At 47.0% G+C, this 18,105-nt stretch overlaps 1 protein-coding gene across 1 annotated transcript in view; it reads right to left on the bottom strand.

Moving 5' to 3' along the window:
- The window catches only part of ADCY5 (adenylate cyclase 5), a 51,413-nt gene extending 43,173 nt beyond the window's left edge, over positions 1-8,240 (bottom strand). The window contains exon 1 of the mRNA XM_075831023.1: positions 6,398-8,240. Within this exon, the coding sequence (XP_075687138.1) occupies positions 6,398-7,291 (894 nt within the window). The 5' untranslated portion in view covers positions 7,292-8,240. The remainder of the gene's footprint in view (positions 1-6,397) is intronic.
- Positions 8,241-18,105: the final 9,865 nt, after the last annotated feature.

The raw sequence follows: 18,105 nt of genomic DNA, 5'->3' as shown, positions 1-18,105 counted from the left end.
ATGTAATGTACAGGTATGTACACAGTGACTGCTGCTGCTTATGGAGAATATTACATATGTGACCTGTATAATGGGGTTCACATGTGTCATAATATCTAGATAATCTACGTAATGTAAAGTGACCGGACCATGTGTGTGTATATATATTATAAATAATAATAAACGTTGCCTTACAGCAATGACCTGGGGGCAGTAGTGCAGGATGACGCTGGTTGGCAGTACCTATCCCGAGCGTCACCATTGTGTCGGGGTAACAATGTGTCAGTGTATGGAGATGAGCACTGACCTCCCGTATCCTGAGCTTCCAGCTGCAACAACAAATAATCAAATAGCCATTATTAATCTCATAGGAATACAGAACGGGGCCAAGTCCGTGTGCAGAGCCGGAGCAGATGGCGTGTGATAGACGGGCGCTGGCTCCGACACCCAGCAGCTCACACACTCAAGTGACCACTCAAATTAACCCAACAGCTGCCAGGGGCATTTAGAGCGCCAACGAGGAGCTGCAAAAATAGTTATTTACAAGAACAATCTCTTTACTACGAAGCCTCCTTGATGCCGGAGAAATCCCCCAAAATAATCCTACAAAGAGACGATCTGCAAGGCGCCAGAAAAACGTCATCCGGATGTCTCACCTTTCAACTACCGGTCACGACACCAATAACCGTATAATGAAAACTAGCATATTATAAAGAAGACCGTCAGCATCTGCCTGCTACCTGGAAACCATCAGCAGGCAGGACACCTACTGCTGACGGATCCTTTTACGATTTTCCTTATTGCTTGTTGAACACCCAGGACATGAGTCCCTAGTACTTGCATTGAGTATTTATATAAACTATTAAGCCCACGTAATGTTATACCCTGCAGGTATTAGACACTTTATAAGATTGACAGATCCATCAACAGCAGCTTGTTGATGGTCTCCAGGTACGAACCTGCTTAAATACAAAAAATATCTGTCTGGATATCAAAATGGTTCCACGTCCGTCTGCCATTAAAGGTCCATTACTAGTGATCGGCTCCGGCACAATCTCCCGTCCGGTCGGTAGGACGCCATTTTTACAAGGATTTCAGGACTTTGGTCTAAATAAAAAATCTCCAGTAAATATAAAAAAAAATCTTCCATTGTCTTCATCGCTCACGTTCTTAATTATTCATTAATCTGTCATCTAAAGGGTTAATGTGAGATAACCAGGATCCGTTTTATTGAGCGGTTTCATAATAATAAACGATATAACCGTGACGCCGCGCACCATCTGGACGTCGCCTCCTCTAACGGAACGCCATTAACGCCAACCACCAGATCCAAAACATACGTGTCAATGGCGGATTGGTTCTTTCACGTGAAACGGACAAGTGGGAATTATAAACCCGGAGATTGTAATATAGACGTGGATACAGTAACCTTCCTCTAATCCGGCATCAAATGGACTGTCCATGTTCTGGATTATCAGATGGTTCTTGAAAAGTCCATAAAACTAACTCTGAAGAGCAGAAACCCGGGAATAGGATCTGCTGCCGTCGCTTCTGGTCTCGTGAAATTCCACATCATATTACGTTTCGGTACTGTGCCGGATTACCAGACTTTCTGGATTATCAGATACCAGACTAAATATAATTTCCCTGTATATATATATATATATATATAATTGTGGACGCTGTCAGAGGATCCCAGCACGGAGAGGGTTAAACCAGAAAGAAGGAAATCACAACACAGCCGATAGGCTGCCACGGGACGCAAGCCAAGTGAACGCAGATCGCCATGGCAACAGCAGGCTACAGCGATACGAGATCTGATGAGGAGGACCGGTGCCGCAAATTACTAAAAGGAGCAGGAATATCCAGAGTGACGTGTGCGCCGATTTACACACAACGCGGCCGCCATGTCTGCACACGAGGAGGAGACGGCGCCGCGGCGGAGTGCGGACTGTGCGCACCTGTTCACGGGTCTGCGGCTTCTCACCGCCGCTCTGTCCAAAGACGTTATCTTCAAAAGCATGGAAAGAGAGGGGCCCCATCCCCCACCTCGACCCCCCCCTACACCGACCATCCTCGGGATGTGATATTAAATACCAATTAAAAGGAACAACCGCCCCCGCCCCCCCCCAAAGCCGAGATTCGCATTCTTTGCCGTACTCGCCACCGGACCGGTCCTTCATTACACACAGTGGTCGGCGTGGACATTGCAGCGGTTATTAGCGTTATAGCCCCCCCCCCTCCCCCTCCCATTATCCGATCACATTCTGGGACAATAAACAGTGAAATTCCTTTGATCCGGCATCAATGCTGAATTATCAGACAATAAGGGAAGAGTCGTAGCCAGAATTGCCCCCGGGGCATGGATCCAGCTCGCTGTCCTAGTCCTGTATGTAAATACCCCGGCCAAAGTGGCTTGTTGGCACCTCCCGTGGCACTCGGCCTCCGTGGTATCTGTACTGGGTGCCCTCCTCTAGGGACAGGAGATCAGGACTCCAAATACCAGGTTACCACAAGTCCACACTACAGCTGGATCCAGTGCCGGATTATCAGACTTTCTGGATTAATAGTGCTTGCTGGAGAAAGACGACGGTGACTGTGTGATTGTATGACTGATTGCATGACTGGGATTGTATGACTGATTGTATGTGTGTATGATTGTATGACTGGGATTGTATGTGTGTATGATTGTATGACTGGGATTGTATGACTGATTGTATGTGTGTATGATTGTATGACTGGGATTGTATGACTGGGATTGTATGACTGGGATTGCATGACTGGGATTGTATGTGTGTATGATTGTATGACTGGGATTGTATGACTGATTGTATGTGTGTATGATTGTATGACTGGGATTGTATGACTGGGATTGTATGACTGGGATTGTATGACTGGGATTGTATGACTGGGATTGTATGACTGGGATTGTATGACTGGATGTTTGGGCTTCTTGTATAAATGCAGGTTTGGGACTTGTCCCTGTGAAGATTGTTCCCCTTTTCTCCCAGAAGTCGCAGACATTGCGGTAACCGGCGGACGCCGTGTCCGGTCAGTAAATGTCGGCGGTGATGTTAGACTTGTGTCGCACCTACACACACGGCAGTCCCAGGGAAGGACCCCCCCTCCCCCGTGTTATTGGGAAGGTTGGGATATTAGGGTGGAGCACGATCACACAGCAACATCGTAAATCCTGGATCCACGAGGTGTAAGGAGCGGGACGTGTAAGGAGCGGGACGCGGAATATCAGGGACGTGTAAGGAGCGGGACGCGGAATATCGGGGACGTGTAAGGAGCGGGACGCAGAATATGGGGGACGTGTAAGGAGCGGGACGCAGAATATGGGGGACGTGTAAGGAGCGGGACGCAGAATATGGGGGACGTGTAAGGAGCGGGACGTGTAAGGAGCGGGACGCGGAATATCAGGGACGTGTAAGGAGCGGGACGCGGAATATCAGGGACGTGTAAGGAGCGGGACGCAGAATATCAGGGACGTGTAAGGAGCGGGACGCAGAATATGGGGGACGTGTAAGGAGCGGGACGCAGAATATCAGGGACGTGTAAGGAGCGGGACGCAGAATATCAGGGACGTGTAAGGAGTAGGACGCAGACTATGGGGGACGTGTAAGGAGCGGGACACAGAATATCAGGGACGAGTAAGGAGCGGGACACAGAATATCAGGGACGAGTAAGGAGCGGGACACAGAATATCAGGGACGTGTAAGGAGCGGGACGCAGAATATCAGGGACGAGTAAGGAGCGGGACACAGAATATCAGGGACGTGTAAGGAGCGGGACGCAGAATATCAGGGACGTGTAAGGAGCGGGACGCAGAATATCAGGGACGTGTAAGGAGCGGGACAGAATATCAGGGACGTGTAAGGAACGGGACACAGAATATCAGGGACGTGTAAGGAACGGGACACAGAATATCAGGGACGTGTAAGGAACGGGACACAGAATATGGGGGATGATCCCCTTTACATAGAAGAATCCTACAGACGAGGTCTTGGAAATCTTCTAGATATAAACAGACGGAGGATGGGGGGGGGGGAATATTCCTCCGAGAAGAACTCACAGACGGGAGAAATCTACATCTGTATCACCATAAAAGAATGCAGAGGGGGGGGGGGGACCGCGCGCCACCGCCGTCTATAAATAACGTTATATGGGAATGAGACGCATGTGACCGGAGCAGGAGACTCATCGCGCTTCAAGGGGGGGGGGGGCAGAGGTGCACAGACCCCCCCCCCCCCAAACATGACAAGACGGGGGGGGGGCAGAGGTGCACAGACCCCCCCACACATGACAAAAAGGGGGGGCCAGGGGCAGAACCAAGGACGACGAGCGATCAAACATCCAGCACGGAGATGGAGCAAACAGCCCTAATCCTGCGCCCGTGTAATCTCCGGCACCAACACGGAGGGTCACATTTCATATTGTATTAAGAAGAGAGAAAAAAATGAAGCCCCCTGGGGGGGACCCATAGAAGCTCCAGTATAATCTCTTGTATGTTATAAAACCCCTCCCCCAATATATGAACATTCCTGCTTGGTTTTTTTTGGAAGGTGGAAATAGAGACCCCCTGCTGCCTAACTAATAGTACCCCAGTGTCGCCACCAAACAACGCCGCCGTACAGAGGCCACGTAACACCGCCGTACAGAGGCCACGTAACACCGCCATACAGAGGCCACGTAACACCGCCATACAGAGGCCACGTAACACCGCCGTACACCGTCATACAGAGGCCACGTAACACCGCCATAGAGTGGCCACGTATCACCGCCATACAGATGCCACGTAATAATCACCATATACCAGCAGTTTATAGATCCCCCCCCCATATGAACACGTGGACCCCGGATTAGTGGCGACGATCTACAACCTTCAGTGTCGGACATCAGGAAATAATATGGAAATCCTTCATCGTCTGTCCCAGAGATCAGGAGCCGCAGCACCGCCCGCGCAGGAGGGAGACCCCGGGACCCTGATCTGCTGCTCGGGGGTCTCTCTAGTTCAGACACAACATTCACAACACAGGACCCCCAATTCTGCACAAATTAATAAGGTCGGAGGCCCCAATAACGGATTTCTCGCGGTTTATAAAGATAAATCATTATTGTAAAACTTTCTAATGGACTTGCGTTTCCATTCCTCCCATTTTCCAAGATCTCTGCTTGTAGTCAGTGAGTGGGGACCTATATTATTTACATTCAGAAGCTGAACATCTGTATAGCCCTACTCCTGCTCACACAGCTGAGGATTCGTTACAAGAGCGGTCAGTCTGGAGTTCAGGAGAGCTGTGCGGTTGGCTGTGTTTTGTTCACAGATAATGGTCTGCACTAATACACTGTAACGCCACCCTCCCTGGACGCGGTCCTTTTTTTTTTTTTGCTTTTCCTTCTTTTTGGCTAATAAAAAAACTGCACCAACAAAACTGCCAGTGTGAACGCAGCCACAATGTTCTTTGGAGCAGCCACACGCCGGGATCCTCCTGCAACTTCTGCCGGAACACAATATTCCGGGGTCCTATCAGCTCCGCACAAGAATCAGATCAAACAGTTTCCGCCTTAAAAGGGAAGAAATGATGAAGATAAAGACGTTTCGTTCACGGCACGGAAGATCCTCCCCTCCCCCGTAACAAGACTGAGAACCATTCAGCTGAAACCTGCGCAAACAACGACGAAAATCCATAAAACTAAGACGATATTTCTACAGTGAAACGTTCCGCTCTGTAAATACGCCGCCGCTCCGCAACGCTCGATTATAATCCGGATACAGTCGTCCAGTCAGGAGGCGCTCGCTGCACGTCCTCGCCATATAATATGTTCATTATGACCCGTCCAGATCCTCATCTCCACTACCGGACAACAGTCAACAGCGGAGACACGCAGCGAGACGGGCCGGTATACACGGGGTATATATATACACACACACACACTACACGAGATCCGCACGACTCCTTGTATTCAGATGCTGGATCTGTAATAAACGTCTAATATGTAACCGCTAATTATAACACATTAACAAACCGCCTGATAAACGTGAACGTCGCCCGACAACCGCCGTGTCTGCCAATCCAACATCTCATAGTTATATCCGATTCTTGGAAAGTTGGGTGACAACCATGACGGCCGACATCACCGAGGTCACTACCCAGAGTCCGGAGTGACAACCCTGACAGAATAACCTGGCTGATTCCCGATGGGGGTGACAACCCCAGTGGGAGCCGCCCTGTCGATCGTCACCCAGCTTTCCCAGGAGCAGAAAACCGAGGCTTAGACTTTTTTACCCACTTGACATTTCATGAATATTTAGCAAAGATTTCACGAGCACAAGTGAAGGGGGGAGGACGAGGAGGGGGCGCAGGTGCGCAGATCCCCCGCATCCGACACAACACGGGGAGGGGGCTCTTACCTGCTTCACCAGGAATTCGTCGTTCGCGTTGATCTGCAGGGAGATTGCGAGGTGCGTGGCGGATAAGACAATCCCGCTGAGAACCGCCGCCCTCATCCGCACGGGGAGCAGCGTGTAGATGGTGTAGATGAAGAATACGGTCCAGCAGGTCCCGTCGGAGGCGCTCCGGGGTCTCACCATCAGCGCGCAGACCACCTGCACCATGAGGATGATGAGGATGACGGTGTAACAGGCCAGCCACATGAAGTCCTGGTGGAAGTCGTTCCGATTACACACACCGATGAGCACCACAACGACCAGCATGGCCACGCTCAGCACCGCCACATAAGGCACCTGGTAGACGTGATGGGCGCAGTGGAAGGCGAGAACCACCAGGCACACGAGGACCAGCACGGACATCAGCATGGTGAGGCTGCTCTGGTTCAGCCGGAAGAAGTAGCGCTGGTAAAGCTTCTCCAGCTTCCCCGACTGGAACGTCTTGGAGCGGAAGATTTGTAGGACGTCGGTGACGCAGACCCCCATGGAGAAGTGGAACTCGGAGCCATCCTCCGGCCCGTCACCCGGCTTCTCATCCAGACCCAGCTCCACGGATTTGGGTCTCACGTCGCCCTCGGGGATTTTCGGGACGGGTTTGTTGTTGTTCCTGCCCCCCTCGCCGCGCTCCTGCCACGCCGACTTGGATCGGAAGCCGACTTTATTGTCCGGCTCATAGTCATCCTCGCTCCGCCACAGTCCCATCATGATCCGGGAGGTCTTTTTTCTAGAAGAGCGGCTGGAGTACGGGTAGCCATTGGCCCGGGTCTCTGCTTCGCCCCAAGCGGATCTGTGCTCTGCCCCAGCTCGTAAAACGGGAGCCCCAAATCCTGGAGGGCTCACGCTGTTTGACCTAGACATGTCCCCTCACAGGAGAAGTCGCTGACCCCGGGCGGGCAGGTCACATTAGGTCACACGGGGGTCGTGCGTTCACGGGGAAGTCACAAAAAGAAAATCCAAACCGCATCATGAGCCCCAAAATAGCGCAGCAAAATTACAATGGAGTCTCCAGTTGTGGGGACCAGGGCGGCCGGAGCCCCATGTTACTGGTCCAGGTGGAGCGCTTCACTCCCCTCCATCACCTGGGAAACAGCGACAAAAAATACGGATCCAGACAGGGAGAGAACGTCCCGCTCCACTGATCCCCGAACCGTGCGATCACCGGGATCCGTTATCAGCAAATCCTCCAATAACAAGAATCAGCAAATCCAGATCCCCAGAACTAGATCATCCCCGCACCTGTGATGGGGGCCCAGCCGCGGACCTGGCAGAGACATCACCCCCGGCACAGAGAACTGACGATATCCCGGGAGCAGCCGGACGATATTCTGCATTTAACCCTTACTTGTCAGGCAATCAACGTGACGTCAGCGCCAATCCACATGACGAAGCGCAGAACGGGACCGGTCACCAGGAGAGTCCGTGCCCTGCAGGGACCAGCGCTGCAATGGTTAATGGTCTATGTGGTCACAGGGTGAGAAGGGCAGCGCTCACCCTCGGGAAGACGCGTCCCCCACCACAGGAGCAGAACCCCGCAGGACTGGATGTCCGGAAATCTGCCCATACTCCGGCTGCTGGAAGGTGTCAGCACAGGCTCCTGTCTGTCTCCCCCGCTCATACACCTGCAGCCGGGAGCGTCCACAGGACCAGCAGCACAGCCCCCGCAGCAATCCACGGATCCCCACAGCAGCAGCACGAGGAGGGATCACTTGGTTCGGTAGATTACACACGATCCAGTCGAACAGAATTCCCGCTCTGATCCTGAACCCGCGGGAGGCGCTCCGGACCCGGCGCTTCCTCTGTGGGCTGAGGTCTCATTCAACCGAACGGCGAGGACAAACCACACCCACTGCCCGCCTCTTCTCAAAGGGGATTGGCTCAAAAGAGCTGTCAGGGTTTTCCCACGATCTCTGATTGGTCAGAAATCTGTTTGATGCCAGAGGGATCCTGAAAATGTGATACATTCTATATATCGAGATCACGGTACACAGGAGGAGTGTGATACATTGTATATATAGAGATCACCGTACACAGGAGGAGTGTGATACATTGTATATATAGAGATCACCGTACACAGGAGGAGTGTGATACATTGTATATATAGAGATCACCGTACACAGGAGGAGTGTGATACATTGTATATATAGAGATCACCGTACACAGGAGGAGTGTGATACATTGTATATATAGAGATCACCGTACACAGGAGGAGTGTGATACATTGTATATATAGAGATCACCGTACACAGGAGGAGTGTGATACATTGTATATATAGAGATCACCGTACACAGGAGGAGTGTGATACATTGTATATATAGAGATCACCGTACACAGGAGGAGTGTGATACATTGTATATATAGAGATCACCGTACACAGGAGGAGTGTGATACATTGTATATATAGAGATCACCGTACACAGGAGGAGTGTGATACATTGTATATATAGAGATCACCGTACACAGGAGGAGTGTGATACATTGTATATATAGAGATCACCGTACACAGGAGGAGTGTGATACATTGTATATATAGAGATCACCGTACACAGGAGGAGTGTGATACATTGTATATATAGAGATCACCGTACACAGGAGGAGTGTGATACATTGTATATATAGAGATCACCGTACACAGGAGGAGTGTGATACATTGTATATATAGAGATCACCGTACACAGGAGGAGTGTGATACATTGTATATATAGAGATCACCGTACACAGGAGGAGTGTGATACATTGTATATATCGAGATCACCGTACACAGGTATATCTCATGTCTGATCACATGTAATTATATTATATATCAGTGATGTCAGTAACAGGGGGCGGGGCTGTGACAACCTCTCACACATGATATACAGGCTGGTTGTCAGTAGTAATAGATGAATAGCTGTTACTGTATATAAGATGTGTGGATCTCATGTCTGATCACAGTGTAATTATATTATATATCAGTGATGTCAGTAACAGGGGGCGGGGCTGTGACAACCTCTCACACATGGTATACAGGCTGGTTGTCAGTAGTAATAGATGAATAGCTGTGACTGTATATAAGATGTGTGGATCTCATGTCTGATCACAATGTAATTATATTATATATCAGTGATGTCAGTAACAGGGGGCGGAGCTGTGACAACCTCTAACACATGATATACAGGCTGGTTGTCAGTAGTAATAGATGAATAGCTGTTACTGTATATAAGATGTGTGGATCTTATGTCTGACCACAATGTAATTATATTATATATCAGTGATGTCAGTAACAGGGGGCGGGGCTGTGACAACCTCTCACACATGATATACAGGCTGGTGTCAGTAGTAATAGATGAATAGCTGTTACTGTATATAAGATGTGTGGATCTCATGTCTGATCACATGTAATTATATTATATATCAGTGATGTCAGTAACAGGGGGCGGAGCTGTGACAACCTCTCACACATGATATACAGGCTGGTTGTCAGTAGTAATAGATGAATAGCTGTGACTGTATATAAGATGTGTGGATCTCATGTCTGATCACAATGTAATTATATTATATATCAGTGATGTCAGTAACAGGGGGCGGGGCTGTGACAACCTCTCACACATGATATACAGGCTGGTGTCAGTAGTAATAGATGAATAGCTGTTACTGTATATAAGATGTGTGGATCTCATGTCTGATCACATGTAATTATATTATATATCAGTGATGTCAGTAACAGGGGGCGGAGCTGTGACAACCTCTCACACATGATATGCAGGCTGGTTGTCAGTAGTAATAGATGAATAGCTGTGACTGTATATAAGATGTGTGGATCTCATGTCTGATCACAGTGTAATTATATTATATATCAGTGATGTCAGTAACGGGGCGGGGCTGTGACAACCTCTCACACATGATATACAGGCTGGTTGTCAGTAGTAATAGATGAATAGCTGTTACTGTATATAAGATGTGTGGATCTCATGTCTGATCACATGTAATTATATTATATATCAGTGATGTCAGTAACCGGGGGCGGGGCTGTGACAACCTCTCACACATGATATACAGGCTGGTTGTCAGTAGTAATAGATGAATAGCTGTTACTGTATATAAGATGTGTGGATCTCATGTCTGATCACATGTAATTATATTATATATCAGTGATGTCAGTAACAGGGGGAGGGGCTGTGACAACCTCTCACACATGATATACAGGCTGGTTGTCAGTAGTAATAGATGAATAGCTGTTACTGTATATAAGATGTGTGGATCTCATGTCTGATCACAGTGTAATTATATTATATATCAGTGATGTCAGTAACAGGGGGCGGGGCTGTGACAACCTCTCACACAGGATATACAGGTCGGTTGTCAGTAGTAATAGATGAATAGCTGTTACTGTATATAAGATGTGTGGATCTCATGTCTGATCACAGTGTAATTATATTATATATCAGTGATGTCAGTAACGGGGCGGGGCTGTGACAACCTCTCACACATGATATACAGGCTGGTTGTCAGTAGTAATAGATGAATAGCTGTTACTGTATATAAGATGTGTGGATCTCATGTCTGATCACAATGTAATTATATTATATATCAGTGATGTCAGTAACAGGGGGCGGGGCTGTGACAAACTCTCACACATGATATACAGGCTGGGTGTCAGTAGTAATAGATGAATAGCTGTTACTGTATATAAGATGTGTGGATCTCATGTCTGATCACAGTGTAATTATATTATATATCAGTGATGTCAGTAACAGGGGGCGGGGCTGTGACAACCTCTCACACATGATATACAGGCGGGTTGTCAGTAGTAATAGATGAATAGCTGTTACTGTATATAAGATGTGTGGATCTCATGTCTGATCACAGTGTAATTATATTATATATCAGTGATGTCAGTAACAGGGGGCGGAGCTGTGACAACCTCTCACACATGATATACAGGCTGGTTGTCAGTAGTAATAGATGAATAGCTGTTACTGTATATAAGATGTGTGGATCTCATGTGTGATCACAATGTAATTATATTATATATCAGTGATGTCAGTAACAGGGGGCGGGGCTGTGACAACCTCTCACACATGATATACAGGCTGGTTGTCAGTAGTAATAGATGAATAGCTGTGACTGTATATAAGATGTGTGGATCTCATGTCTGATCACTTGTAATTATATTATATATCAGTGATGTCAGTAACAGGGGGCGGGGCTGTGACAACCTCTCACACATGATATACAGGCTGGTTGTCAGTAGTAATAGATGAATAGCTGTGACTGTATATAAGATGTGTGGATCTCATGTCTGATCACAGTGTAATTATATTATATATCAGTGATGTCAGTAACAGGGGGCGGGGCTGTGACAACCTCTCACACATGATATACAGGCTGGTTGTCAGTAGTAATAGATGAATAGCTGTTACTGTATATAAGATGTGTGGATCTCATGTCTGATCACAGTGTAATTATATTATATATCAGTGATGTCAGTAACAGGGGGCGGGGCTGTGACAACCTCTCACACATGATATACAGGCTGGTTGTCAGTAGTAATAGATGAATAGCTGTTACTGTATATAAGATGTGTGGATCTCATGTCTGATCACAGTGTAATTATATTATATATCAGTGATGTCAGTAACAGGGGGCGGGGCTGTGACAACCTCTCACACATGATATACAGGCTGGTTGTCAGTAGTAATAGATGAATAGCTGTGACTGTATATAAGATGTGTGGATCTCATGTGTGATCACAATGTAATTATATTATATATCAGTGATGTCAGTAACAGGGGGCGGGGCTGTGACAACCTCTCACACATGATATACAGGCTGGTTGTCAGTAGTGATAGATGAATAGCTGTTACTGTATATAAGATGTGTGGATCTCATGTCTGATCACAATGTAATTATATTATATATCAGTGATGTCAGTAACAGGGGGCGGGGCTGTGACAACCTCTCACACATGATATACAGGCTGGTTGTCAGTAGTAATAGATGAATAGCTGTTACTGTATATAAGATGTGTGGATCTCATGTCTGATCACAGTAATTATATATCAGTGATGTCAGTAACAGGGGGCGGGGCTGTGACAACCTCTCACACATGATATACAGGCTGGTTGTCAGTGGTAATAGATGAATAGCTGTTACTGTATATAAGATGTGTGGATCTCATGTGTGATCACAATGTAATTATATTATATATCAGTGATGTCAGTAACAGGGGGCGGAGCTGTGACAACCTCTCACACATGATATACAGGCTGGTTGTCAGTAGTAATAGATGAATAGCTGTTACTGTATATAAGATGTGTGGATCTCATATCTGATCACAATGTAATTATATTATATATCAGTGATGTCAGTAACAGGGGCGGGGCTGTGACAACCTCTCACACATGATATACAGGCTGGTTGTCAGTAGTAATAGATGAATAGCTGTTACTGTATATAAGATGTGTGGATCTCATGTCTGATCACAATGTAATTATATTATATATCAGTGATGTCAGTAACAAGGGGCGGAGCTGTGACAACCTCTCACACATGATATACAGGCTGGTTGTCAGTAGTGATAGATGAATAGCTGTTACTGTATATAAGATGTGTGGATCTCATGTCTGATCACAGTGTAATTATATTATATATCAGTGATGTCAGTAACAGGGGGCGGGGCTGTGACAACCTCTCACACATGATACATAGTCTGATCACGCCCTCTTATAGAAATGATCCCCATTGGGTGGAGTTTAGAGCTTTTTTTCCTACCATGACAGTTTATTTTTTTCATGTAAGCGTGCGTGGCTGGATGTTGAATATACCGGACGTGCGGTGGTGTACGAAGAACACGTCTATTCGGTTGCGGTACAGTTATTTTGCGGTCTGCGCCATTTCACTTCATGGAAACATCTTTCAACCTGGCAGTTGGGGGGTGGAACTATGGGTGGGCTTAACCTGGAATTTGGGGGCTGTATCTGTCGGGGCCTTTGCCTGGCATTGGGCTGGCTGCATCTCTGGGGGGGCTTAGCCTGGCAGTGGGGGGGGGGCTGTATCTGTGGGGAGGGCTTAGCCTGGCAGTGGGGGTACTAAACACATGAAGTGGCCGCAAAAATGTTTTATTTTCAAGGGGCACATGTCAGAAATCTTCTTAGGCCTCGTGCACACTTACGTTACCGTTTTCACGGCCGCTTTTGACGGGTCCGTGAACCCGTTTTAGCGGCCGTGTGGTGTTCGTGTGCACTCCGTGTTTCCGTTTCTGTGCGCCGAGCATGGTACAGTCCAGGGTGACAGTACCATGCTCGGTGCGCGGAAAATACAATTTTAATGTAATAAAAAAAACAAAAAAGTTCATACTTACATTCCTCCTGTCCGGCCTCCAGCGATGACGTTCAATCCATGTCGCCGCTGCAGCCAATCACAGGCTGCCGCGTCACAAAAGAGGGTCGGACTGGAGGAAGAAGAGGGACTCGTCACCAAGACAACGACCGGGTACGTATGAAATGCTTTTTATTTTATTTTTAATCAGCAGCCTCTTTTCTCTATCAGTTATTGATAGAGACAAGTGGCTGCCGATTAGTGTAATATTTTTCTAATGTTTTTCTGCCCGCCCGGCGGTTGCTAGGCAACGGCTCCGTCACACACGGACGGCACACGGATGCCTTCCGTGTGCCTTCAGTTTCTTTGACGGCCCCATTGACTTGCATGGGCCTCACGCTCACGGAATCCCGAACCAAAGTAGGACATGCTCTACTTTGGAACGGAGCAACCGACCGTCAAAAAAACTGAGGTGTGCATGAGGCCTTAGAGCTTCTGCATCATACGTCGGACAACCCCTTCCCCCCCCCCAACCTCAGTGACTTGACCCCAGAGGTGTAGCTAGGTTCTCCAGCACAGATTCCGTTTGCCCCCCCCCCCCCGAACCTCTTTTCCAACATCTTCTTCCCCCTCGCCATGTTTGTTTTCTCTACCAATCAATGAGGTGTAATTTTTTCCCCCCCCCTTTTTTTTTTTTTTTGTGTAACTCAAGCATAAAGCCATTTCTACATTTTACAAGCAATATAGTTCTATATACAACACCAGAACCAAGCTCAGTACATATATACAACACCAGAACGAAGCTCAGTACATATATACAACACCAGAACGAAGCTCAGTACATATATACAACACCAGAACCGAGCTAATTACATATATACAACATTAGAACAAAGCTCATTACATATATACAACACCAGAACAAGGCTCAATACATATATACAGCACCAGAACCAAGCTCATTACATATATACAGCACCAGAACAAAGCACAATGCATATATACAGCACCAGAACCAAGCTCAGTACATATATACAGCACCAGAACCAAGCTCAGTACATATATACAACACCAGAACTAGGCTCCGTACATATATACAGCACCAGAACCGAGCTAATTACATATATACAACATTAGAACAAAGCTCATTGCATATATACAACACCAGAACAAGGCTCAATACATATATACAGCACCAGAACCAAGCTCATTACATATATACAGCACCAGAACAAAGCACAATGCATATATACAGCACCAGAACCAAGCTCAGTACATATATACAGCACTAGAACCAAGCTCAGTACATATATACAACACCAGAACTAGGCTCCGTACATATATACAGCACCAGAACCGAGCTAATTACATATATACAGCATTAGAACAAAGCTCATTACATATATACAACACCAGAACAAGGCTCAATACATATATACAGCACCAGAACAAAGCACAATGCATATATACAGCACCAGAACCAAGCTCAGTACATATATACAGCACCAGAACCAAGCTCAGTACATATATACAGCACCAGAACTAAGCTCAGTACATATATACAGCACCAGAACAGCTCCTTCATATATACAGCACCAGAACAAAGCTCAATATAAATATATATATATATATATATACACACAGCACCAAAACCAAGCTCAGTACATATATATACTGCACCAGAACAAAGCTCAGACATATATACAACACCAGAACAAAGCTCATTACATATATACAGCACCAGAACAAAGCTCCGTACATAAATACAACACCAGCACATATACAGCTCAATTTAGTGCAACCCCTGCCGTATAGGTTTGCACTAAATTGTATACAGCTCCGAGCATGGACCGAACAATGGTAAGGTTATGCTGGGAGATGCTGTTTCGCAAAAAAAAAAAAAATCATTCCACCCATCATCTCGCTGCAGATCATACAGTGACTACAGTGCTGATTAGAGGCAGAATAAACATTTACATTAAGTGACTCACAGGTGACGTCAGATTCTAATTGTTCTTTTTCTCTTTTCTTCTCCATCCGGTCCAGACCTCTATGATGACTTCTTCCGGCCACAGCCCATTTCCGCAGTTTTCCGCTCAGATGTCTTCAGCTTCTCACTTTACAAACATTTCTCTATAAACAAAGATAAAGTTCTCATGGTGCCAGACACTACGCCCCTAAATATAATAGCGCCATACACTGTGTCCCACGCACACACACACACCCCATGCCCCCTGTTAATTGTGCCCCCATAGAGCTTCTGTAGATAGCGCCCCACATACAGTCCCCTGCAGATAGTGCCCCACATCTACCCACCCCTGTAGATAGTGCACACATATAGCCACCCCTTTAGATAGTGGCCACATATAGCCCCCCTGTATATAGTGCCCACATATAGCCCCCCTGTAGATAGTGCCGACATACAGACCACCTGTAGATAGTGCCCAAATATAGCCCCACTGTATATAGTGCCCACATATAGCCCCCTGTATATAGTGCCCACATATAGCCCCACTGTATATAGTGCCCACATATAGCCCCCCTGTAGATAGTGCCCTACATATAGCCACCCCCGTAGATAGTGCCCACATAGAGCCCCCTGTATATACTGCCCACATATAGCCCCCTGTATATAGTTCCCTATATATAGCCCCGCTGTATATACTGCCCCACATTTAGCCCCCCTGTATATAGTGCCCCACATTTAGCCCCGCTGTATATAGTGCCCCACATTTAGCCCCCCTGTAGATAGTGCCCCACATATAGCCCACCCTGTAGCTAGTGCCCCACATATAGCAGCCCCTGTATATATGTAGTGCCTTACATATAGCCCCCTGTAGATTGTGCCCACATATAGCCCCACTGTATAGTGCCCACATATAGCCCCCTGTATATAGTGCCCCACATATAGCCCCCCTGTAGATAGTGTCGCACATGTAGCCTCCCTGTAGATAGTTCCCCACATATAGCCCCCTGTATATAGTGCCTGCATATAGCCCCCCTGTAGATAGTGCCCTACATATAGCCCCCTGTATATAGTGCCCCACATATAGCCCCCTGTATATAGTGCCCCACATATAGCTCCCCCTGTATATAGTTCCCCACATATAGCCACCCCTGTAGATAGTGCTCACATATAGCCCCCCTGTATATAGTGCTCACATATAGCCCCCTGTATATGGTGCCCCACATATAGCTGCCCCTATAGACAGTGCCCACATATAGCCCCTGTATATAGTGCCCACACATAGCCCCCTGTAGATAGTGCCCTACATATAGCCCCGCTTTATATAGTGCCCCACATATAGCCCCCTGTATATAGTGCCCCACATATAGCTCCCCCTGTATATAGTTCCCCACATATAGCCACCCCTGTAGATAGTGCTCACATATAGCCCCACTGTATATAGTGCTCACATATAGCCCCCTGTATATGGTGCCCCACATATAGCTGCCCCTATAGACAGTGCCCACATATAGCCCCTGTATATAGTGCCCACATATAGCCCCCTGTAGATAGTGCCCCACATATAGCCCCCTGTAGTTAGTGCCCCACATATAGCTCCCCCTGTATATAGTGCCCCACATGTAGCCCACCCCTGTATATAGTGCCCCACATATAGCTCCCCTGTAGATAGTGCTCCACATATAGCCCACCCCTGTATATAGTGTCCAACATATAGCCCACCTCTGTGTATAGTGCTACACATATAGCTCCCCTGTAGATAGTGCTACACATATAGCCCATCCCTGTATATAGTGTCCAACATATATCTCCTCCTATATATAGTACTCCACATATAGCCTACCCCTGTTTATAGTGCCTCTCATATAGCTACCCCTATAGTGCGCCACATATAGCCCCCCTGTACATAGAGCCCCCCTGTAGATAGAGACCCCTGTAGATAGAGACCCCTGTAGATAGAGACCCCTGTAGATAATGCCACTCATTTTTTATTAGGATTAAAAAAAACAACAACTTTACATACTCACCTTCATCCCGTGGAGAGGACTAGACAACAAGATAAGGAGATCCTTTCGTTACAAAACATCAGTGTAAATAAAAAGGACCGATTAATGTCAAATCACATTTCTGATAATAAAAGTGAAAAACTGACAGGCAAGTTAAAGTGTATGTTCACAAATGCCAGAAGTCTAGCAAGCAAAATGGGGGAGCTGGAGGCCTTGATACTGGAAGAAAATATAGATATAGTTGGTGTTGCTGAAACATGGCCGGACTCTTCACATGACTGGGCTGTAAATCTACAGGGTTTTACACTTTTTCGTAAAGACAGGACAAATAGGAAAGGTGGTGGTGTATGTCTGTATGTGAGAAGTGATATGAAGGCGAGTGTGAAAGAGACAATAGTGGGTG

The sequence above is a fragment of the Rhinoderma darwinii genome, chromosome 6 (genome assembly GCF_050947455.1).
Source record: "Rhinoderma darwinii isolate aRhiDar2 chromosome 6, aRhiDar2.hap1, whole genome shotgun sequence".
NCBI classification, from domain to species: Eukaryota; Metazoa; Chordata; class Amphibia; order Anura; family Rhinodermatidae; genus Rhinoderma; species Rhinoderma darwinii.
The sequence above is the reverse complement of the archived record's forward strand: the minus strand, read 5'-3'. Positions and strand labels throughout refer to the sequence as shown.